At 41.1% G+C, this 25,067-nt stretch overlaps 1 protein-coding gene and 1 long non-coding RNA gene across 2 annotated transcripts in view; one reads left to right on the top strand and one right to left on the bottom strand.

The window, feature by feature from the left end:
* Positions 1-25,067, top strand: part of LOC140914746 (uncharacterized) — a 120,165-nt gene that overhangs the window by 49,987 nt on the left and 45,111 nt on the right. The window lies entirely within an intron of this gene.
* Positions 1-25,067, bottom strand: part of CHAT (choline O-acetyltransferase) — a 41,637-nt gene that overhangs the window by 7,378 nt on the left and 9,192 nt on the right. Inside the window, exons 4-11 of the mRNA XM_073354911.1 lie at positions 24,982-25,035; positions 19,716-19,896; positions 17,934-18,111; positions 9,674-9,843; positions 8,791-8,891; positions 7,976-8,104; positions 6,681-6,803; positions 4,195-4,336 (exon numbers count right to left, since the gene is read on the bottom strand). Coding sequence (XP_073211012.1) covers positions 4,195-4,336; positions 6,681-6,803; positions 7,976-8,104; positions 8,791-8,891; positions 9,674-9,843; positions 17,934-18,111; positions 19,716-19,896; positions 24,982-25,035 — 1,078 coding nt within the window. The remainder of the gene's footprint in view (positions 1-4,194; positions 4,337-6,680; positions 6,804-7,975; positions 8,105-8,790; positions 8,892-9,673; positions 9,844-17,933; positions 18,112-19,715; positions 19,897-24,981; positions 25,036-25,067) is intronic.

The raw sequence follows: 25,067 nt of genomic DNA, 5'->3' as shown, positions 1-25,067 counted from the left end.
TTCTGAATGAATGGAAGGCCACTACGGTTCAAAGTTATGCTCACTAGTATTGCCTTATTTTTTGAGGGTCAAATAGGTCATAGGACCTAATGTAAAGCCAATGGAAGTCATGGAGAGACTTTCAATTGACTTAATAGAATTCGTGTCAGGTCCATAGTCAACATAATGCCTAATATATTTTTTAATCATACTCTTATCTGATTGGCAGCAGGCATCAATAAATTAAAAGCAGAATGAACTGTGCCATTACATGTATTGTATTAGTGAACAGAACCAGTTTACTGAAACTAAAACATGATCAGTAGAGATGAGATGAACTGGTAAAGAAAATTCTCAGTAACTGTACACAGGGTCAGTCAATGTAGGTCACTGTGGGCAGTCAGTAAAGTTTGCAACAGATGAAGGTATGACTAATTAAAATTTAAAATTTAAAAGGTACAATAGTTGCATAGTTTAATCCTTGCCTTGCAAAACCATCATAGAAATTTACCAGACCAGGCACTAAATCTGTTGAGCATCCTTTATCATGATGACAGGGACAGTGATGTTAATGAAAAAAAATATTGATATTTTACCAGCTGGTCAAGAAAATCACTCCCCTGAGTGAATGGGCAACTAGAATTTTCCAGGGCTGCTTTAACCTTTGCAGTTACTACACATCTCTGGTTACAGAACTGTAAATTTTGGCTCCTGCCAAGTAACAGACTTTAGGTCATGGGATCAATTTTAGGCATAGCTGCTAGTGTATATCAAGCGAGATGTTGCAGATTAGGGAGATCATGAAACAGGCAAAAGTTACTGCCTTCTTTTGTGTAATGCTAAATGAACAGGGAAGCTTTAGCTTGCATCAACAATGAATGATCTTTTGAATAAAGAATTCATTTTAGAAGCAATCCAAGGGCATCATCAGAAACCTTCACAGCACAGAATCTGATATCTCTCCATGAGACTAGAGCCAGGTCCCAGGTCCTTTAGATAGATTACATTAGAAAATGCAGTCTTTAAATCTGATTTACAGTTTCTCAAGCACTCTGTGCAATGTCAGAGGTTCCTTCCTGTAAAGATGGTGTCTAGTGTATGATATATATCTCCTGTGTTAGATAATCAATCTGACTCAGACTCAATCTTTGGTGATTGTTCAAACTGTCATTTGAAAATCACTTTCTTTGGTATCAGAAGCAAAATATTTTCTGATTTGATTTGGACTAATGGCTACCAGCAAAAAATACTTCAGAGAGTTCAAGGCTCCTTAAATCAAAAGACATGTCTTTTAGTACAACAAAAAAACCCAACCCCGTTTCACTTCCATTGGTGGAGTGTAGGTCAGCTAAGGGAATCCTGTTTCTCATTCTTTTTTTAACTATAGTATATATGGATCTAACACTGGAAAAGAATGGTCATATATGAACAAATGTTTGTGTTCCAAAAAATTATGGGTGAAATATCCACAGAGTAATTCAGATGCCTGCACCTTTCCAAATAGATATTCTAACAAAATATGCATACTTTATAATCACCAGGAAAACCATAATTCCATTGGGCAGAACTGTATGATGTTTACAGGATTCTTTAGATGGAATAATGACATCATTCTCCTCCATATTTATTATTGCCAAGGGGTGAGATAAACATTTGGAAGGTTGGAGCACACAAAATGAGGCACAGGCTGGCAGAGGTGGTTCTAGAGAAACGAGGACTATGTGGTCACCTGTGACATTCCCTTGCTCACTCACATGATTCAACACAGTTAGGATATCACTGGTGGGTACACTGTCTCAGAGTTGAGGCAGTAAAGTACTGGGAGATGATGAAGCTTTGCAAGTGCTGGAGAAGCCAGATAGTTGAATATGAGTGGACAAAGGGAGGGATAAGAGCCACCAGCAATGGTTCAAAAGGGCAAGAGAAATCAGATAAAAAATTTGTCAAGAGAACTTGGGGGTTGGAACTGATTGGGGCATCTGTCTTCTGCTAGAGGTTCTGAAAGTATGAGAGCATGCACTGGGGTGGCACCCAGGCACTGCGTGCTGTCCAGGGGCAGGGACTGATGCATGGAGAAGGGACTGTTCTGGGGAAGTACCTCAGGGCTTGCCCACTCTGGACAAACTTCATCTTCCCAGGCAAGCTGCATTGTTGACAGTAGCACTGTATCACCAGAGAGGTTACCGGCAGGCAGAAGCCATTTTCAGCATGATAGTGAGTCCTATGTAGGATGGGTTGGCCAAAGTATAGTGATTACCATTAAAAAGTCATGTCCTGTTCAGGAACCACCTCAGCCTTCATGCTGTCAGTGGATTTTTAACATGGAATTTCTGAGAGCCCTGTTCAGAACAAGATGGGTTTTGAACTGGACAGCATACAGAGGTGGAAGATGTGGTGGTGGAATGTAAACTGTCACCTCCTTATACAGTTCTCCAGCAACCTCTGGAATTTTGTACACAGGTCTGTACTACACTTACACATGTACAGTGCTGTGAGTTAAACCCACCTTTGTACAGCTGAGTAGGGAAAGCGCTGCAGTCTGTCCACATTGACAGCGCACTGTTGTGGCCACATTTGCGGCTGCATTGAGAGCGGTGCATTATGGGCAGCTACCCCAGCATTCAAGTGGCTGCAACCTGCTTTTCAAATGGGGTGTGGAGTGTGACAGGGAGTGTGTGGGGGGGGGGAGAGTGGGTTTTTGGGGTGCTGAGAGTGTGTTAGCGAGCTGTCTTGTAAGTACAGACCCTACTCCCTCCCCCGCCTCTCTCTCACTCACTGAAAGCAAAGGGCAGCTGTTTCTTTTTTTCTCATAGACAAGATAAGCAGCCGCTCGCCGAACCGGACCCCAATCCCCCCTTCCCTCCCCCCGCGCCGTCTCTGTCTTCAAGCAAACATTAGCTGTCGGCACTCCCAACGGAGCCCCCCTGCCTACCTCTCACTCATTCCAAGCAAACAGTAGCTGTGTTTGGTTTTTTGATAAGCAGCCCCCGAAAGGGAGCTTTGAAACGGCACTTCCGCGTCCATCCGGAGTTCACAACAAAACAAGAGAGGACGCTTCAGTTAAAAGGATTATGGGGAGTTTCCAGAGGTCAATCAGTGCATAATAACATTACTCCCCGTTTACGCTGGAGCGTCTCAGCCAATGCGCAACAGCTGTTAATCCTCTCGGGGAGGTGGAGTACCAGGAGCGCTCCAGCCAGGGAGTCAGAGCGCTCTACGTGCCTTGGCAGTGTGGACGGGGAGTGAGGTAGAGCGCTCTGGGAGGCTTTACTGCAGTATAACATGCAAGTGTAGCCAAAGCCTAAGATTTCTTAAATCACCACACCTCCTTGCATTGCAATGTTTCTGTTAAAGTTCTGATACTTGGAAGCAGCTACCCTGACTATCCCCTGCTAGAAGCAGCTCTGTACAAATATGTCCAAATTCTGGCGGGGTGACACATACAGGCACCCACCAGAAAATCTGTGCACAACAGAGGTGGAATACTCCCCTACAAAACCTGCAGAGATGTACAGAGGGGCTTTCCTGCAGACTGCAAAGGGGAGAGTCTAGGACAAAAATTAGGGTAAGCCTGTTTGTGCATGTACACTCCCTGACCTGGCAATTGCATTTCGCCACACACCCTCCCACCAGTGCAAATTATTCATATTCCTGGTAGGCTGATGGAGTGTGTGCAGGAGGAATCTGCACATAGGGCAGCTCAATAGTGCAGTTCCAGAAAGTGTCTGTCAGTGCATTATGGAAAACTGTTTCCTAAGCTTGACCAAGACTTAAACATCTAATATCAGAAGTTTTAGCCTGACTGGGCATATTAGATAAACACTATCTATGTTTGGCAGAAGCGTGGCTATAGAAACAAACAAACCAACTAATATCTAGTGTGCAGTATATGACCCTGAACTTTCAAGTTCAGTGTGAAATTCTCCAAAGAGCAGAATTTGGCTCTGCGGGTGTAAATTACAAAAGATTCTGTTAAGTAAGTTTAGACACAGATTCTGTTTCTCATGGTGTAATTATCTGTATCATGCTTTTGAATGGTCAAATAATAAAATGAATATTCATATTTAGCATAAAGCTCTGGTTCTCACAGAAATGAGTTCCTACCTCACTAAAGTCTATGAGGCATTTTTGTCACCCTATCTATAGGTACTAGATTGAGAAGCATGATTTTTTTTGTTCTGTTTTAAATAAAAGCAAAAGAGAGGGTTAACGTACCGGTAGAGATGACTTGTCATCAATCATTGCTTTTACAAAAGCTAAAACTTCTGGGGTTGCAGACCTAATATTGTCGACTCTTCCCTCTTCAAATCGGCGTATGGAAGCACTTTCATAGGTAGGAACAAGTCTCCTGTGGCATCTGAGAGAATGAAATAGGAAAAGCAGAGAGTAATTGTTTCAGGGAATCATAACGGCAAAAAGAAAAATAGGCTCAGTAGATTTTATTTTTATACGGTTGATTTTATTTTTGTGTAGTATTTCATTTTAATGTTAATAGAATTATATAAGAAATTGCCAAAAGATGGATACTATGGCCCTTTCAATACAAAGAGCTGTGTACAGTTGAATATATTTTATTTATGGAGTGCTAGTAAAATATTACTTGGTATGTAAAAACAAGGCTAATAAAACTAGAATTTACTGAAAGATCTCAAGGACTGTTTTATTAGTGCCACACGATAAAATAATTGTGTGATCAATCATTTACGTACAAGACTGGAACATGTTTTATTTAAAACAAGAAAAAAATGCATTGCATGTTTTCTGTGTGTGTGCGCATGTCACAGAAAATTATAAGAGGAAATGTATGCCATTTCAGATTTAGAGCCAAAGGTGAAAACCCAGGTTACAAGCAGAACTGTACAAGGAAATTAGCACGTTACCATCAATTTACAGTCCTTTGTCCCCTGCTTTTGCAACTAGTGGACTTACTGGTATCCCCACTGAAAATAACTTACAAATTACTTTGGCTTGTCTACGCTACAGTTGAATCAGGGGACCTCTTATAGCTCAGTTGTCCCCCAGTCTATGCAGCAGAGTTGAAATCTGTATTATAGTTGGGACCTACCATGCTCTCATAACCAGGCTATGGACAGTCCTTTGTTGGCATTATTGGATTTCAGCTAACAAAGTGCGTGAAACAAGCTTGGTATCTGGTCACGTGAAAGACCATTTTAGATTTTAATTTGATAAGTTTAGGGATTGTTGGTGTAATGGGTCTACTGTAAGAAACCCCACAAGTGGTCACTACCCTGGAACATTCATTGTCCTGACAGTCCATAAGCGAGCCTGTGACAATGGAAATGCCATGGAGATTAGTATAGTAAAAAGAGCAAGCAAGGTCAAACCCTGGGGTGCCCATTTTGCTTGGGGCAAGCCCAACAACAGCTTATGTCAGCTGTTCAGGGGGAAATAAACAGTAACTACTACCCTGCAGTGGAGCTTGAATCCTATATGCTGCTGAGATATCTTCAGAAGGTCTCTGTTTTTCCCTGTGGATGGGGAACTGACGGCATTATGGCAGGTTGTGCAGTGTGCTTCAAGCTGCACCCTCTACTGGCAGATGCAACGCACAGGTAGGTGCTTACTGCACAGGGGAATTGGTTTCCAACAGAGGTCTAGGGCTTCTCTTTCCCTTGGCCACTTCTGGTGCCATGAATGGGGTGGGCAGCTCCCACCACATTCAATGCCTATCCTCCAAGCTCTCCACTCTCCCACCCCAGTGAAAGTGGAGGGGAGGTTGTATGGGACGGGAGAGGAAGGGGTGGGAGAGAGGGCAGGCAAAGTGAAACAGAGAGTGAGGGTGAGAGAGACAGAGAGTGAATACGGACTGTTAAGTGGTGGAGACGAGGTGATAATGAATGTGGGGTATGGGATGAATAAGGAGAGAGGGAGCGGTAGAGTGGAGAGGCAAGGGGATGGAAGGGGAATAGATTGTGCTCATGGGTTTTAACTATGGCTCAGTCAGTCATTGATTCCTTGCACAGAAAAATAAAATAGAAGTGATGTTGGTGTGCACTGCACAGAACCTCTGGGCCCAAATCCCATATAGGAAAGGGAGTGGCACCTGGGTCTACTATTCCTGCCAGGGTCTGTATCATTTGTTTATATATTAGCAGCTGCAGCCTGCCTATGCCTATTTAGACAGGTTGTACTCTTTCCCCAGGACTTCCTTTATGCTAAAGTGTCTACTCAGTCATGTGTTTACTCATTTCAAGCTTTTGGGTGACGTGATTGTGTCCCGTAATTACACATCATTATCAGAGAAGTCCAGAACTGGGTATGTTTTCATTATATTTTATATGCTGAATCTGAGCTACAACTTGGATTATAATAGACAGACAAGAGGCTGTAACCATTCTCTGATTTATCTGCAGATGACAATTTGCTTCCCTTCAGCTTTTTAAGCTATAGGCCCTGTAACTTTGCAGTAACTGTGGATGTTTTGCTTACTTTTCTAGCTGATCTAAATAGTTCCATTATAATTGTAAAACAAACATATGCCCTATGAGAGGGTGCTATATGTCAGAACAAAGTGACTACTATTATGGGTTCCCATCCTGTTTTTTAAGGACCCCATCCAGCAGGCCTAACCTTTTATGCCAATGAGAGTTTGTCTGGGTGCAGGACTGGGCCCTTTGTTTTCCTGATTAATTGTAAATCTGTGCTCACAATATATTATTCCCATGATTTGATAAACATACCTGTAAAATGCCAGCTGAAGTGCAACTTGAATGTAGGCATCTGGGCTAGTCTTTTGTTTCTTAATAAACTCTTTTCCATAGTTTTCAAATGTATAAGCAATAAAATCAAGATTGTTTACTATCCTAGAAAACAAGCAGGGGCGTTTGTTGTAGAGGAAAATGCAAGATTCCCATATAACGTGGTTTGCAAGCAATATTTAGAAAACATTTTCTCCACGTACTGTTTACCACATATCTCAACTAGCATCTATAGACATTTTCAGTCTAATGTCTGGCACTTGGCAACCAGTAAACTGTTCTCAACTAACAATCTCTAATCATGCACTAGTCTACATGCAACTTTAATCTTCAGCACTGCTTATGAGCTGTGACACTCATGTAGTTGTGCTCATTTGAGTTAAACACTCCCCCCCCCAGCAATTCTGCTCCTGAAGGATAAACATGCTCTTCTTTGTTCTAGATTAAATATCAGTGAAGCACTTGTGTTTAAATAATGGATAGATTAAAAGTCTAACGCAGGCCCTGATTTTATTATGAACTCCCATTTCAAAGAAATGTCACCTTTTGTTTATTTAGAAACAAAACATTTTTTATTTTATTTTTGGTATCTGGAATGAGCTAATGCCTCTCGTATTAGATCTTAGATTTTAAACACTTTGTACCAGTGCTGCCTTATATAACGGGATCACAATAAGCCAAGATTTAAAATTGGTCATGTGTACATTGTTAATTTTCTGATGAAACTTAGACAATAAGTTTAAATCTCTCAAAAAACATTTTTGTCATTCAAAGTCACCGTAAAAAATTCCGCGCATATCCACTGTGATCTAGAAAATCCAGCTCCAAAGAACTGGCCTTTGTAGTAACAGTGTAGATACAAGCAAATTAAATGCTTGTCTATTCAAACCAGTTGTTTACAACTCCCCTAAATACATTTCCCACACAGGCTTGGCTATGTACGGGTCAGATCAAATCATATACCTGTACAAATAGAGGCCATTGTTCGCATTTTATGTAAATAATGAATGCTGTATCAAATTTATTTCCAGTGGTATTTGTAGTTTCATTAACTTGTCCTATATTTAGATGAATGGAATGGAATGGAATGATAGTGCAGTTCCTAGTGCATTGTATTAACCATACAGCCTGATCCTGTGAGGCACTGAGCACCTTTTGCTTTCATGGGAGTTGAGGATGATCAGCACTGGGTAGGATTGAGCTGTATAATAAATTAGTTGTTTGTTAGGTGGCTCACAACTTGAAGCAGTTCAGAAAAGTCCAAGAATCTGCCGTACCTTTGAAGTTTTTCTGCTGATGATGCTAAGTGTCCTTGAATTTCTGGAGAGCATTTCCATCTCAATCTCCTTGGAGTAGGAAGCTCACTCACTGAATCAGCTCTCACTAATTTCTTAGAGCTTTCCTTCCTGTAAACACGTCAAAGAAAATACAAAAGGAACATGGTAATAACCTATTCCTTACGAATGATGTGATAACCGTTTTCTTGGTAAATCATTAGTTCCTGACGTAGAGAAACCAGAGTAAGCTCTTATATTACGGATGTTCTGTTTTGCTGGGAAAAACACACAAATGCAATGGGCCTAATTTTGATGTCACTTATACCAGTGTAAAGCAAGAGTAAATCCAAAGAGCTGATCAGTTTGAGTTGTCTTTAGACACATGGTTTTTATTTGGGTCTGTTTCCGCTTGTTGGGGCAAAGCCAAGGGTGAAACTCCCACTGAAAAAAGGCAACTAGGATTTGGTCCATTAAACAAAAGTGGAGGAAAATGAAAGTCCTAAATTGTTTCAATCCTTTCTAATGCGTAAACTGCGATTCCAGTTATAAAGAACCATAATCAAGAGTGTGAAGTTGTTCGGGGCAAGGGGGGAGGGAAACGTGATTTCACTGTGGGTTTCAAAATAGAGTTCAAGTGGGGCTAAAGCCATAGGGGTGAATTTCTGAAAGAGGATCCCAGTTTGTTTAGAGCAGATACTGCATTTTTTGTTTTCAGGCACATTCATTTCTTTTAACACTTAAAGGCCCAATTAATGCATTTGAGCAAAAAAACCCAGGATGCTGTCCTGTTATGTTAAAAATGAAAGAGGACTCACATGTGCTTGAGCAAATGTTCGGTGCACTGTACCAGGACGATCCCATCGAAAGGGGAGTGTTCACACACAGTGCCACAGACTCCATCTCTTCCCACAACAAACTAGCAAGGGAAATGCCATAGCATAAATAATAAGCATAGGATAATGAACTGAATGCACTGTGCTTCGGATAAGAAACAGCAAGTATGCTGATGGCAACAACATAGTGGAGGGCATTGTTATTTCTCTGCTGTGGTATTTGCACATGTCTGGAACCTGCTCCCTCCAGAGGGCCACTAGGGCCAGAGTTGGGAGAGCTTGAGGTTAAAGTGAAGGACTTGGAAAGAAGAGGAAATATCAGCTGCTCTCATCCTTTTTCTTGATCTAGATTTCCTAATTCAACCTTTTTTCTTTCTTTTAGTCTGGGGTAAAGACATTTCTGGAATGTAGACGAGACAGATATCGTCTCAGCTGCATGGGTAAAGAGTAGCATTATGAATTCTGCAAGTGATTAAGTGTTAAAAAGAACACACTATACACCGCAACACTTCCTGTTCCCCAAGTAGGACTTGCTTCCCCTGTCTGCCATCGCTCATGGACAGGAAGCCATTCTGGTCTCAGTGCCAGTGCTTCCCAGCCTCTTGCTTGACACGCTGCTAGGACCCCCCTCACCCCCCCCGACTCTGCTGATTCCCCGTCTGACTATCCTGCCTTTGCTCGTGGTCTATGCCTGATACTCCAAAGGAAATGAAAACCCTCTGTGATGTACTTGGCCTACTATGGCATGCAGATGGGTATCCATCCAGACCCCTGCGGTGATCAGCCCTGACACATGAGACTTGAGTATGCCATGGTTAGTGTGTATCAGAGCACAATTACATGTCAGAGTACAGTAAGATTTTACCTGCATGGGTTTGTCATACCAGCGATTGGCACCATTTTTATTATAGCCTCCCCCATGCAGAAGTTGCAAAGCCATATTTGTATCGTTGAGTTCCACCCCACTTGGGCCATCCAGACACACCAGGCATATACACCGTTCAATCATATCCAGGGAGTCTCGGTTAGTAGAGTCTGCGGATAAAACATTGACACATTTACAACTGCATCTTATTATTTGCATTACAATAGCACCTAGAGGGCCCCATAGAACGAAGTGGTGTGCAACTATAGACCATAATCCTGCAATGAGCTCCAGGCAGAAGGGCTCCTCTGTCCTGCACAGCCCTATTGCCATCAGAGCTCATTGAAGGATCAGAGGTATAGAGTAGGAGGACAATTCCTACTCCAAAGAATTCAGTCTTTTGTGTTAATTTTGCAGTATAACTGTCTTTCTTTTACAGTAGTTCAATAGTATCAGTCTCCAAAAATTACACACCTTACCATAGCTCATGGGGCAAGTCAGGCCTTTGGTTCTCCTGAAGTAACCATGTAGGAACTCAGGTCCACTTCACTTCACTATGGACTTTTTCATCACATCATATTTGGGCAGTAAAATGACATCTGTTAGCTTTATTCACATCACATTGCTTTTCATAAGAAATATTTAGGCCCATATTGTGAGAATTTCAATTTTGGGCTTCTTCACTCCAAGTCTCGTGTGTAATAAAACACTGGGCTATTGCTTGACAAAAGTTCCAGGGGGGACATGTGCAACTAGATTTTATCAAAGCAGATGTGACCCCTGAGATGTGGCTTGACAAACATTCCACGATGAAATAACTGGATCTCTTCAGCGTCACCCCCTTTCATTAAGTAGTTTTCACAGTAAAAATCCTTTTGGAACAAAAAAACATTTATTTGTTCTCTCATTTAGCCTGAAAATTCTCAACTTGGGAGCATTGAAGAAAATCTGCCTAGTCAGTAAACTCAAAGTTTCTTGTAAAAAAACAAAACAAAAAGAGTCTCCAACTTTGCCAGCTTCATGTCAATAAAGAAGATAACTCTACAGCTGAATGCTAAGTTGGTCTCAAATCACTGTCTAGAGGACAGAGCCCTGGACTGGCAAATGGGAGACCTGGGTTTTGGTCCCAATTCTGGCATGCTTGGGGACCTTAGGCAAGTCACATCACTGCCCGGGGCCTCACTTTCCCCATCTATAAAATAGGGATAATTATACTTATCCCTTTTTGTAAACCACTTTGAGATTTACTGAAGAAAAAAAAGCCAGATAGGAGCTAGGTATTATTATAATTTGAAAATGGAAAAATATGAAATTAAGGTTGTGGGGTTTGTTTCATGAACACTTTGTGTAATCCATGCTCCGCTTCTCCTCCATCCCTTTCTGTCTCTGACACACTTTGAACTAAATGCACTTATTTTGGTTTTCAGTCTATGCTTCTCTCCCCTATTCTGTGTCTGTCTCTGTCTGTCTCACATTCAAAGGTGATTTGCATAGGATTTTTTAACAGTTGGGCTTGTGCTCCCTTTTTCTTCTTTGTGGTGGATAAAGGCATGAATGGTTTGTTTGTTTATTTTATTTTCTGTGTGGCTTTTAACTCCCAAACATAAGAATGTAAAGTCTAGTCTTCCCTGGGAAGGCCAGTAGGAAGTGTCAGAAATGTTTATTGTTAGTTCTTAATCCCTTAAGATAAAAGGTAAAAGTGTGGCATCTTTCACAAAGTCTGTGCTTGTATTCCAAAGTATATTAGTCAGTGATTGACATGAAATAGTTGTTATCAAAATCAAACAAAAAACAATTTCATACACGGACTTAAAATCCCTCTGAACAGCTTCATGTGATGTTGTCATTTACACTATCTCTTCAGTCACGGTGCAGTGAAAAAGAGGAAGAAAATGCACAGAGAAGAAAAGGCTACACAAGAGACAGAAAGGAGAACAAACAGAAAAGGACATGAGAGAAAATGGAAGCGAAGAACTATTCTGGGAGTTTGGGTGAAGAGGTTCACTCCTCCACTAGCTCAATCTAAGGGCAGCTCCAGCAAGAAATATTTGGGATCCACTGGTTTAAAGTGATGAACAGGTCCAGGTTGTGAGCCCCTTGCTTGCTGTGGCAAAGCAAGTTACAGGAGTAGTCTCATTGACCTCAGTTTACCCACAGGAGCAGACCTATTGCTCACCAGGACAAGTAAAGGACTCATAGTCTGGCTCATAGAATTCCTGTGTGGTCCTACACGTAGACTTTAACCTCAAAATTGTGAATGAATAGATAAGATGATCTTGAAGAACTCATTTCTGTATCTTAGATTACAAGCCGTGGTTTCTGTTAAATTTAATTGGTTCCCTTGCAGCATGCATGATACGCCATAAATATAGAGCTCTTTGTTGCTGGGCATTGGCTTTAAAGCTACCATGGCACTTTTGATAAGAGTAGGTCTTGTCCCAGTGTCCTTACGCATACATCTCTTCTTTCCCCAGTGTGTGCCATTCTGACGTGTCCCGGGATGGCTGTATGTCACTGGTGCTATGTGTGCATTATTGGTACATCCATTAGCATTCTTTAAAGGTGGAAGATGCTATATAAATGATTAATGTTGTTATTTGTATACAGAAGCTTCCTAACACTAGGGAAACAAAAACTGGTTGGATAGCGAATTACAGAACGGCCATCCCTGTTTGCTTACTCTGTGTTCAATGTTTCGCTTATGTTACCTCACAGGCTTATGAGTTTTATTACAGCAGCTGCCTACAACCCAGCAACCCTCACTCTGACACATGGAGTCAGGGCTGCAATAACCTAGGTTTTTAAAGTGAATAAAATGAGACTCACATGCTAGACACAGCAAAGCAATGGGAAAATGCCCTTACCAATGAACCAGAACATGTCCAGAGAACCAATCAGTCAAACACTGACAAGTTTATCATGTAAGCAGAAAATGAACTGAACAAGAACTCATGTACCGTGATTTGGGATGGGGAAAAAATTTTAGAAGGAATGAAAGCAAGGGGCTAGCAGAGAACAAAAACTGCACGAACAATTTGTTCCTTTTACCCCCTTACCTAACATACATAATTGCATTTAATATGGTAAATCAATCTTTTTGGAGGAACTATTTTTTTTTAATAGGAAAAGAAGGGAAGGGAGTCATGGGCCTAATTTACACACTGTAGGTGAGACTGCACCTCTAATGACTTTAGTAGATTTTCACTTGCTTACACCAGATCTGAATTTAGACCTCTGAATCTTATTAGCTTTGCGATATGAACTCACAGTGAATGACTGTGTGTGTATAATGGTGACCAGTGTCCAAGTATGTCACCCTATAGCTCCTCTGCACCCTCACCCTCTAAATACCCATTCTTTCTTGTGTATTTATCTGTCGAATCATATTTATATGGCCCCCATTTCCCCATTATATCTGAATGCCTCACAATCTCTAATATGTTTATTCTCACAATACCCCTTTCCAGTGTAGAAAACCCATTCCTGCTGCTTTGCTCCCTCCACTGAAGAACTACCACTGGCTAACTCTGTCTGCCCCACCTCCCATTGTAGACCATCACCTGCGCCTAGATGAGTTTGTTGCCAACTCTTGTGTTTTTATTGCAAGCTTTGTAATATGGTTAGGGTACTAGGCTAGGACTTGAGAGACCTGGGTTCAATTCCCTGCTCCATCACTTCCTCTGTGGCCTTGGGCAAGTAATTTAGCCTCTCTATGCCTCTGTTCCACAACTGTAAAAATGTTCCTGATGCCTCAGTTCTCCATCTGTAGCAATGACTTACCATATTAGTAGCCCTTCCCTACTTCACAGAGGTGTTGTGAGGATAAATGCATTAATGATTGTCATATGCTTTGAGATGCAAAGCTCTATCTGTCAGGTATTATTATACTATCACTTAGAGCAACAGCTCCTGGAAACAGATGATTAGCTGAAAACTCTCAGCTTCATTTAAAAAAAAAGTTTCTGCCCTCATGGTTGCAGAGAAAAGCCTGAAAAAGTGGTACAAGGGTACCCTACAGGCTTAGCAACCAGAAGGCAAAGATTTTTTTAAAAAAAAACTCATGTTTTTTTAAGCCAATCTCATGACTTTTTTTTGAGGTCTGGCATGTTTTTTTTAATGCTTGGGATTGGCAATACTGTGTTTCTGTTATCTGCCAGAAAATGGGAATAATTGCTTTTAAAATAACAAAATCAGGATAAGCTATACTAGCTCTTTCTGCAAATGTTTGGAGCAACTCAGCTGACCGGTTTGTCTTTCTTCTTTTGCTGAAATTCACTAATTCTGTAGCTATGATTTTTTTATATCCAACTATTACTCTTTATGTCCCTTCAATTCTTTTTTCCTGTGACATCAGTTCGGCGACAGATCTCCATGCATTAGTGGCAATAAAACTGCTAGGTGTCCAAAGTCAACCCCTAAGCATATTTTAATGCTATTATATCTCACCATCTGCTTTGACTCACCAGGATGAAGGTGTTTCCTGAAAGTCTAGCCAAACTCCAACAGCATGAGAGTGCCATGGCCATGTTGATATTTTATTTGTTTTTAGAACGTTGAGATCTATGAGACCAACAGACTCAGAGAATTGGTATTAGGATAGAAAACTTTTTATGTCAAGGTTACTGGTATGAATGTGGCGTGGGTTGATAGCTTGGGGATTTGAGAAAGATATTGACATATTTTATGCTGTCTCTGATCTGTTGACTTCAGTTTCCAGTGCTGTGAATCTGGTATCCTTTGTAAACACAAGACAGACTTTTTTTTTTTATCATTAGAAGCATACTCTGATCAAAGGATAAGCTATTTGCTATGAGAGGGGAGCAATAAGAGGGCATGAAATGTGTACGCTTATATCCCTTGCATACATGCAGAAGTAAAATGTGTATTTCCTTCTAGCACAGGCTCAAAATGTATGGCAAGTAGAAATCCAAGGAGCAGACCATTTGCAAAGCAGAATGAAAAGTGGATTTAAAGGAACTATGGAAAACAAAAAAAAAATAGCAATGTTTTAAAGAAAATGTTCTCTTCCTACAAGTTCATACAAAAATGGCCACCATTTTGCTGTATGTAAACTTGTACCCCCAAATGTTGTGATATTTTGATAAAGGCCTGAACAAAAGCCCATGGAAGCCAATGAGAATCTTTCTGATGATTTCAATGGGCTGTGGATCAGGTCCTTAATTACTATTTTTCCATCTAAAAAGAGCTTAGCAGCTTGGTGAAATTTTGTCTCAGCAGAGGGGCTCTTTTAATAATAATTCTGAAATGACTCCTGCACTTTGTGTTTTGGTGGCTGATACAGGTTACAATTAGTGACAAAAAGAATTAACATTTATTTCACCATAGTATTTACAGAATTTCCTGCATGTAGAATGGGAAATACCACAAATGCTGGGGTAAACTTAATTAGGAAAACCATTTTTTCCCCAAGGATAGTCTTAATTGACTACCAATCCAATAGGGAAATATAAAGGAGGTAGGTTTGATTTTTGGGACCAAACTTTCATAGCCTTGACATGCACTAACATCTACATGACATTTACTTGTGCAAAATCTGTCTGTCTTGGGTTTTGCACATCCTTTCCTGTGCCTCCACATACAGATGCTCCAATCTCTCACCTGAACAAGTAGGTGTCAATACTTGAAAAGTGTTTGCATACATAAAATTGCACACACAGAAACAGAGTCTGGTTTTGCTCATATACGTTCCAACACTCAGTTGTGAGGAACATTAGCATGAAACCTCTGAGGTTTGAAGCCTTCTTTCAGAATCTGGTCTTTTAAATAACTCTTTTTCCATCTAGATATCCTATTTGTCATCTTAGGTGGCCTCTCTTTCTTTGCTGGTATCTAGACCAGAGAATTCTCTCAGAAATTCACTGGAAGTTCTGTGTTTACATAGTGATTATTTACAAACCACATCAAGAGAAATGTTGCTCGCTGCTCAGGAATTTGGAGGAATGACGCTCAGAGAGTGAAAGGGTGCTGCAAACACAAGACTCAACAATGAAAGCAACTGAATACTTAGCCAAAAGTATTGAGCCATTGAGTAACCAAAGTTAACTGACTCGAAAGAAAAATCAGAATATCGAAGAATCAAATCAGAGCTGTCAGAATTTAAAGGGAAGGAGTTAAAAAGCTCTGATACAGTACTATAAAATCCTCTTACCTGTAAAGGGTTAAGAAGCTCAAGTAACCTGGCTGGCACCTGACCAAAATGACCAATAAGGAGACAAGAGACCTTCAAATCTGGGTGGGGGGGAAAAGGTTTTGTCCATCTGTGTGATGCCTCTGGCCGGGGACAGATCAAGAAAGCGAGCAATTCAATTCCTATAAAGTTAGAAAGTAATCTAGCTAGAAAATGCATTAGATTTTGCTTTTGTTTTTGACTTGTGAAATTCGCTGTGCTGGAGGGAATGTGTATTCCTGTTTTTGTGTATTTTTGTAACTTAAGGTTTTGCCTAGAGGGATTCTCTATGTTTTGAATCTGACTGCCTGTGAGATTATCTTCCATTCTAATTTCACAGAGGTGCTTCTTTTACCATTTTTCTTTCTAATAAAGTTCTGTTTCTTTTAAGAGCCTGACTGATTTCTCTATGATCCTAAGACCCAGGGGTTTGGGTCTGTGATCACTTTGTAACCAATTGGTAAGGATATTATTTTCAAGCCTCCCCAGGAAATGGGGTGTAAGGCTTGAGGGAATAGGAACTCCAAGTGGTCCTTTCGCTGATTCTTTGTTAAATCACTTGTTGGTGGCAGCGTACCCCCCAAGGGCAAAAAGTTTGTGCCTTGGGGAAGTTTTACCTAAGCTGGTAGAAATAAGCTTAGGGGGGGTCTTTCCTGCGGGTCCCCACATCTGTACCCTAGAGTTCAGAGTGGGGAGGGAACCCTGACATGGTGGCAGAGCGGTGGGATCATTTTTGAACCAAAAGCACAGCAGGATTTTAAAAGGACAAATTTTTCTCTTTGTTTGAAAAACAGGGAGGGTTTTTTTTAAAGCTGATTAGAGCTTCAGGTTCTGTCTCTGTGCCTGGAGACAGAGCAGCTGCATAACAAAAGGATTTTTCTGTTAGCTGGGAGGGAACCCTGAGAAGAGCCAAGAACATTAACTCTTTGGGCATTCCAACAAGCTGGCACATTGCAGAAGATGACATTCCTAAACACAAGTCAATTTTAGTGCAGGACAATGGTATCAGATTGGCACTTCCTTGATAAGATATTCTCTATCCACAGAACAGATACTACTGCTGTAACAGAGGGTAAGCTGCAGGGAGCTGCAGAGTCAGCCCTCTTACAAAGGCAATGTTCCTGGGGATCCTGAGTGGATGAAAACACAATGAGCCAGACCCTTAGCTGATTAAAATGGGCTTAACTTCCTTTGAACTCAATGGAGTTACACTGATCACACCAGTTGACGATCAGGTTGAATATGAAGAAAACACTACAAGAAATGAGCCTAATTATTCTTCAATAATGTTGATTTTAAAAAAGATAGAGAATTTTCCAATCTATACTTAACACTGTAATTTATAGGCAGAAGGTCTCCAGAAAATCATTTCTATACTATGCATTTTTATAGAAAAGTTAATGCTTAAATTCCATTTTTCTTGTTTAGTTGTAATGAAGGCTGAGGGTGGGTGGATTGTGTGAAAAGCCATTATCAGTAATCTAAAAGGGAAATGGGTATACTCCTCTGGGGAAATATTTTGAAATGACAAGCTGTTTGGTAAACTTTGGTGCATTTCTAATCGTAATAGCACAAAATAGTATTCTTCCTAGTATCTCTGAGCCAGAGATAAAGGGATGATTTAGCATTTTTCAGAGAGGAAGATGAACTCCAACATTGTCCAGAGAAAAAGATAAATAGGAAAATTTCCCTTACCTTGCTTTAGTCTGAACACAGTGTAAAACATAAAGTGCTAGACTATCCAACACTTTCTAAAGCCTACGGATGCATTGTACTCATTATCACAGTTTGACCATGAAGAAATAGACAAATCACAAACTCTGATGGTATGTTCAGAATTTATCAGATGAAAGACAAAGCATGGGATGAAATCTCGCAACATGGTATTGCCCTTGGAGTTACACAGCTGAAGGCTCAAAATCATACAAGAATTGAACTTCCTCATGCTCGAGGAATTCAACAACATGGCTGAGATTTTAGCCATCTATTTGCCTTAAGGATCACCTCCCATCAAGGACAAGTGATGATGATGATGAGGATGAAGAAGAGAAGGTTGGGATTGCCGATGCTAACCTTTCATGAGGATTGTCCTGGCCTCTGCCCACTCGGTTCTTCCATCAGATGTCAGTAGACCAATTGGAGGCAGCCTCTCTTCTTCATTCTCTGCCATTTTGACTATCTTTCTTAACTGAGTGAATAGATCCCCTTCGCTGAGACGGCGGAAATTAATTACAACATCCAAAACAAAGAACTGCAGGGAAATGATAAAAGTCAGAAGGATCACAGACAGATCATACTGAGCTCTGTAAGAAAACATCTCGCTCAATGTGGGATGGCCTGGAGGTGCTGCAGCTCTGCACAATGAGAATTACGTGGCTGAGAGAAGTGGTGTGCTAACATGCTGGGGCCTGATACTGTGCTCTCACCTGTGTTTGGGTTTGATACCAGTGTAACTCCACTGACTTCAGTTGAGTGGCTCCTGATTTACAATGGAGTGAGAGCAGAATAAGGTTATATTGTTTGAGTAAGTTTAAAAACACCTGAGCCATTAAAACCAGGAAGCATGTTAATAATTTCCATAGTCCCAGCTCTTTTAAAAATAGCATAGGGATATGCAATACTGTTACATGTGGAACCCACAGAGCTTTTTATAACCCATTTATTATGTGCTAAATTACGCTGCTTGCTCTCTAAAGTTTTGCCAGCATTCAAAAGCTGACCATTAGCAATAAGTAAACTGTAGAAGATTAAGTGATCTATTGTGGATGGATAAACAACCAGGTGTCTGGATGCTTTTCCAGATTAATCCAAACCACCTTGATGGAGAAACTGACAGGGTCAGATTAAGACCAGTTGGGACCTAGATCTACCAGAACTTCCCCTCCTGCCAAAAACAAAACAAAAACCTACACCACAAAAAAGATGACCAGATTCTTTCCCTCTGATTATCCATCTTCAGCCCCCACAAATAGACTTTCACTGCCAGTTCCTTCCCCATAGACATGTCATTCTTCACTCTTCACACCACCCACAGGTTCCTTAATCTTCTGCCCTCCCATTATTACTCTCAGTTGGCTTGTTGTTCTGTTAGGCCCACACAGGCCGGCAGGCAGGGATTCCAAGGATGCTGCCTTAAGCTATCCAGAAAATTTCCTCATGACATTGCCAATGATTCTGAAACTTTGGCTTTTCATCTTGATTTAGAAAGAAAACACAATTCAAAATGTCAGAATTTTCTGTGGAAGAGAAATCCTGTTTTGTGACCAGCTCTGCTCCTTATAATACATTTAAAAAAGCAAAATCTTTGCCTTTGGAATGCACCATATTGTACTAAATGTCAGGAACTTGCAAACAAATGCTGTATGGGAGGGGTACTGTAGAAGGTCTCTTCTCTTCTCACCCTCACTCTAAATTATACATGCTGAACACTATGCGGTATGCCAATATACCCAATAGAGTTTTCAGGTTAAAATATAAACATTTCAGCAAATGCACATTGTATAAATTTGTTTGCCAGTGGTGTTGCTTCCCTGCTTGAGAAGTGTTTTTATTTGAGTGGAAACTAAATTAGTATTTTCCCCAGTCCCACATACATCCTCGCTGCAGCAGTGTACTCACAATGTAAGCTGGGCTAGGAAGGGAACAAAACGATGGGAGCTTCTTGTTAAACTGCTGGCAGCATATCACTGATAAGAACTGAGTATGGGCTTCAGGACTGAGTCCAGTGCCATCATCTATTGTATATTCAATGGGATCCTGGACCAATGATCTTATTACATTGCTATCAAGCAAATTTATGCATACCCAATTTCTGAAGGAAAGAGGAAAAGGTTTAAAAACATAATGTCTACTCACCTGATTGTTACAAGCAACAATAATGTGCTCTGGTTCTGGCATTATGCTGCTTTTCTGGGCCACAAGAGTATCTTTGGTATGGCCTGGAAGACGATAGGAAGAAAAGAGTCCATAGTATTGCTTCATACAGAGAGGATGACCAGACAGCTGTCCACGAGCAAAATCAACAGGTATAGCATTGCTGGAGAGAGAGGAGAGAAACAAAGCCAGAGAAAAGTAGAAAGAGAGAGACACAGAAAGGAAAAGAAATCTAATCTGTCCTTTGTTCTGTTACAATTAGATTAGGTACAATACAAATGGAATAATAAAAACAAGATTACAGTGTAAGGAAATAGATGAATTCCCATACCAAAGTTAAATACATCATTCCTGGCAGATTCATGCATATTCATTAAGCAATTGTATTTGCATTCAATGAATATGTGTTGGAGACTCAAACAATAGCAGAGCATGCAAATCAGTGACTGCAACATATATTCATCATTTGTGAATATACAGTACACTTGCACTTTTCCTCATCCAGTATAAAATCTTTCACATATGTAGCCCCTGCCCATTCAAAAACAAAACAAAAAAAAAGGACCCCCAAGAGTCCTGTGATAGGAGTAGGGAGCTTGCTTAGAAAGGACCCTCAAAACTCTGTAGAATAAATGAAAGTCAGCTGAACATCTGAAGTTGACATGCACCCTAGAACACGGACGGGCAAACTTTTTGGCCTGAGGGCCGCATCGGGTTTTGGAAATTGTATGGAGGGCCGGTTAGGGGAGGCAAACAGCCAGGTGTGGCCTGGCTCCCCCCCCATCTGCCCCTCCCTGCTTCTTGCCCCCTGATGCACCCCTGCCTCATCCACTCCCTGTCCCTTGACTGCTCCCAGTACCCCTGCCTCTGACTGCCCCCCGCCGCCTCATCCAACCCCCCTTCTTCCTGACTGCCCCCCCCCAGGACCCTTGCCCCTATTTAACCCCCCTGTGCCCCGTCCTCTGGCCGGCCCGACCCCATCCACACCCCCGCCCCCTGACCACCACCCTGAACTCCCCTGCCCTCTATCCAGCCCGCCCTGCTCCCTGCCCCCTTACCGTGCTGCCTGGAGTACCTGTGGCTGGTGGCGCTACAGCTGTACTGCCCGGCTGGAGCCAGCCACACACTGCGCAGCACAGAGCACCGGGTCAGGCCGGGCTCTGCAGCCGCGCCGCCCCGCCCCAGGAGCTTGCAACCCTGCCACCCAGAGCATCGTGTCAGTGGCACAGTGAGCTGAGGCTGCGGGGAAGGGGGAACAGCAGAGGAGGGTCTGGGGGCTGGCCTCCCGGGCCAGGAGCTCAGAGGCTGGGCAGGACGGGCCCGCGGGCCGGATGTGGCCTGTGGGCCGTACTTTGCCCATCTCTGCCCTAGAAGGCCATGTTTGGTTTGTACTGGAAGTCCAGGCTAGAGTTGCTTAGAATGTTTAAGGGAAACATCTCCACCTCAGGAAATCAGTAGAATGTGCAGGATGGAGGGGAATCATCTTGACTGTGAGGAGTTAATCTGACACTGCCAAACAACTTTGGTCCTTAGTGTGACACATGGGGGAAGTAAAGGCTGAAATTTAGCAGCTGGATCCTTTTTAATTGCTAAGAGTCTGGCAACAATACACACTAAAGTGCCTCTTTAGTGACCAGAACAAAATCTGGTTACTTTTCTGTGGAATATTTTCTTTTCTGATTACAGATTGTAGGACATTATACTGTCAATGCAGTAGAAACTAAAATAGTTGTCATTGTAGGCAGGGGCCACAGGGAAATTGCTGGTATTGTGGTTAAGAATACTAGACCAGGAGAAAGTTGTCTAATTCCCAGGTCTGCCATAGACTTCCTGTATGACTTACTTCCTTGGAAAAGTCACTTAATCTCTCTGTGTCTCAGGTCCTCATCTGTAAAATGGGGATAATAATACTTCATTTCTTTCCACCCTCCACCTTTGTCTTGTCTATTTAGATTGTCAGCTCTTTGGGCCAGAGACAGTCTCTTATATTCTGATGTAGTGCAAAGCCCAATGGATTCCCAATCTCATTTGGGGCCTATTTTTACAAGAATAGTATATAATAACAATGATGATAAGAAAGCCTGTGATTATAATGATTTTAGGAAGGGGACATTATACTATATTGTTCTGACAACAAAACTTGCACTGATTTAATACCTTAAGCTATGTTCTTGTGTTATAATATTTTTGTCTGTCTAAGTTAGGCTTTGTTTGAAATACTTTACCCAGGCAACTGGGCTATCTACATAGCTAAAACTACATACAAATAAAAGCTGTGTTATCCGGCACTTTATCAACCAGAAAGCTCTATTAACCAGCATTTCTGATATTTCCCATTACAAATCTTCATTCTAGTAACTGGGACTAGTATACTGCCCAGGAGGTTATGCAACTGCATATTCTACACTCTACTTTTATGCAAAAGAGGTGGAAGACAAGTAAGCAAGCCGATACCAGAGATTTATTCAAAACACCAGCTTCAAGGGTATGTCAGAGGGTCATTAAAGATTCAACGCAATCTCCTACACCTTCTACATCTACAATGATAATTGATGTTTATAATGATGACGCCAAGGCACTGCAAGATCCTGAAGTGCCTTCTGAATCATCAAAGATTAAATTATGTTCAGTATAGTTTTAGTGTTAAGTTTATTTTTAGTGATCTGGGTGTCCGCCATGCGCAGCCCATAGTGATATGTAGTGTCATAAGATAACCTACTGTATAGAAAACTTTAGCTGTATACACCTAAGTGCTTCAAGAAACCAATCACTCTGCAGTGCACTACTACTACTGGATTGGTGAGTACAGTACCTGTATACTATTTTATATTTTATTCATTTTTTGTATTCTATTTCTTTGAAAATTGGTATTCCATTGATAAGTATAACTCTTACTTAACTGGAATTTTTGACTAACCGGCACCACCATTCCACCAACATGCCAGATAATAAAGTTTTTACTGTACTTCGGAAAGTTATGAACTGCTTTTGCATACTAGTTTTGTGCCTATTGTGTTTGCCTATGTAGTGATTCAAAAGATGCTAGGATTACATTGATTATCCTATGGCTGTAAAAGGGCAACAATGGATATTGGAATATTAATAGTTATAATGAGGAAATATTAGTGTTGGTACCCAAAGGTAAGCAACAACAGTAGAACTTCATAGACAAAGGAGTAAAGAATTATTAAAGAAAGGCAAGGAATACTGTGACAAGTCTTCTTTAGATCAAGGAACCCAGGTCAAAATATTAAAGATAAAATTTTACATCTTTGCTAAGCAATATGTATTCCTAGCTCTTCACAGATGCATACCGTACTGTCATGTAAAGATGTAGTGACAAAGTAGTTTATAACATATCAACATCTGTATTTTTAGATATGCAGATATGGCATACAGTTCTATAGTTTATCTTAGACAAAAGCACATGTTCCTGAGCAATCAAGTGTGATAAGTTTTTGAATAGTTTTAGATTTTGAAGTAAAAAAATCCAACAACTCCTTCCAATTTCTTTTCTTATAGTCAATTCACAGGTGGTGAGACTAGGGTGACCATATATCCCGATTTTATAGGGACAGTCCCCATATTTGGGGCTTTTTCTTATATAGGCACCTATTGCCTCCTCTCCCCGCCCCCCCTGATTTTTCACACTTTCTATCTGGTCACCCTAGGTGAGACCTCGGATGGCTAAATATCGACTTTGTCTTTCCCTGGCCCAAAAGAATGCTGGTCAGGATGCGTGACAAGGGAGCTCTCATTATCCCATGATTGAAAATGTTCCCTTCCTCCATTATGGTGCAGTGTACTGTGCCTTGGTTGTCTGCCACATTCCATTCTTTGGGTGGATGCATTTCAGTGGTACTGCTGGAATGTAGTTTGTAAAATTCTTTTGGATGAATGGTGCTATATATGTAAAATACTGTTATTAATAGTTCTCAAGGACTGCTGGAGATATTTTCCTACATTTACAACAGGAAAAATGGATTACAACTTTTTTGGTTAAATACCAGCAGTAGAACCTGGTGTGATTACGCTTCCTCTCGTGGGGTTTATTATTTTGGGATGGGATAGGGGATGTCTATTAACAAATTAACCACGGTGGAGAGGTGAATATCAGAAATATGGAAAATTGTAGAGATACTTGTGAGGGAGTTTACTAAACTGGTGGTTCTCAAGTTAATACATAGGGCTGTTAGCAAACTTTGCTATGACACACCACACAACAGAAACATTAACCCAGGAACCAATCCCTGCAACAAACCCCGTTGCCAACTCTGTCTGCATATCTATTCAAGGGACACCATCATAGGACCTAACCACATCAGCCACACCATCAGAAGCTTGTTCACCTGCACATCTACCAATGTGATATATGTCATCATGTGCCAGCAACGCCCCTCTGCCATGTACATTGGCCAAACCGGACAGTCTCTATGCAAAAGAATAAATGGACACAAATCGGACATCAAGAATTGTAACATTCAAAAACTGGTAGGGAAGCACTTCCATCTTCCTGGACTCTCAATAACAGACTTAAAAGTGGCCATTCTTCAACAAAAAAACTTTAGAACTGGAATCTGCAAACTTGACACCATCAAATTAGGCCTGAATAAAGACTGGGAGTGGCTGGTTCCCTCTGTTGATACTCACACCTTCTTGTCAACTGTTGGGAATGGGCCACATCCACCCTGATTGAATTGGCCTTGTTAGCACTGACTCCCACTTGGTAAGGCAACTCCCATCTTTTCATGTGGTGTATATTTATACTTACCTAGTGTATTTTTCACTCCATGCATTTAATGAAGTGGCTAATAGCCCACGAAAGCTTATGCCCCAAAAAATTTGTTAGTCTCTAACGTGCCACAAGGATTCCTCGTTATTTTTGCTATGACACTGCCACTCATTGATCTGTGGTTGGAGAGGATGGACTCCTTAGGTACATCTGAAACAGTCACATTAGTCAGATTTTTACATTGTACTGTAGGTTGAACTGTGTATCTGACAGATGACTGACATGACTATGAAGAATCCTCAACTGGCACCTCATATTGTAGTCATAAAGGAGAAGCATGTAAAGCTACCATGGTGTTGCCAAAGCTACCATACCTGAACCATTTCAGTTCCTAACATTAGACTGGTCCAACGAATTATGGCCTAATGTAGCCTGACTTTGGACACCTCCAAGCATTCCTAATCAGAGCTCTTTATATTTGTAGTCAGTCAGTGATTCTATTTCCAAAATACTTACGCATCCAGTAAAGCTTTATAATCCAGCACTCCTGAAATGAGATTAGCAGCAAACCTGTAAGTGAAAAATAGACATAACCTCACTCT

The sequence above is a fragment of the Lepidochelys kempii genome, chromosome 7, assembly GCF_965140285.1.
Source record: "Lepidochelys kempii isolate rLepKem1 chromosome 7, rLepKem1.hap1, whole genome shotgun sequence".
Taxonomy (NCBI): Eukaryota; Metazoa; Chordata; order Testudines; family Cheloniidae; genus Lepidochelys; species Lepidochelys kempii.
Note: the sequence above shows the minus strand (reverse complement) of the source record. Positions and strands in the feature narration are given on the sequence as shown.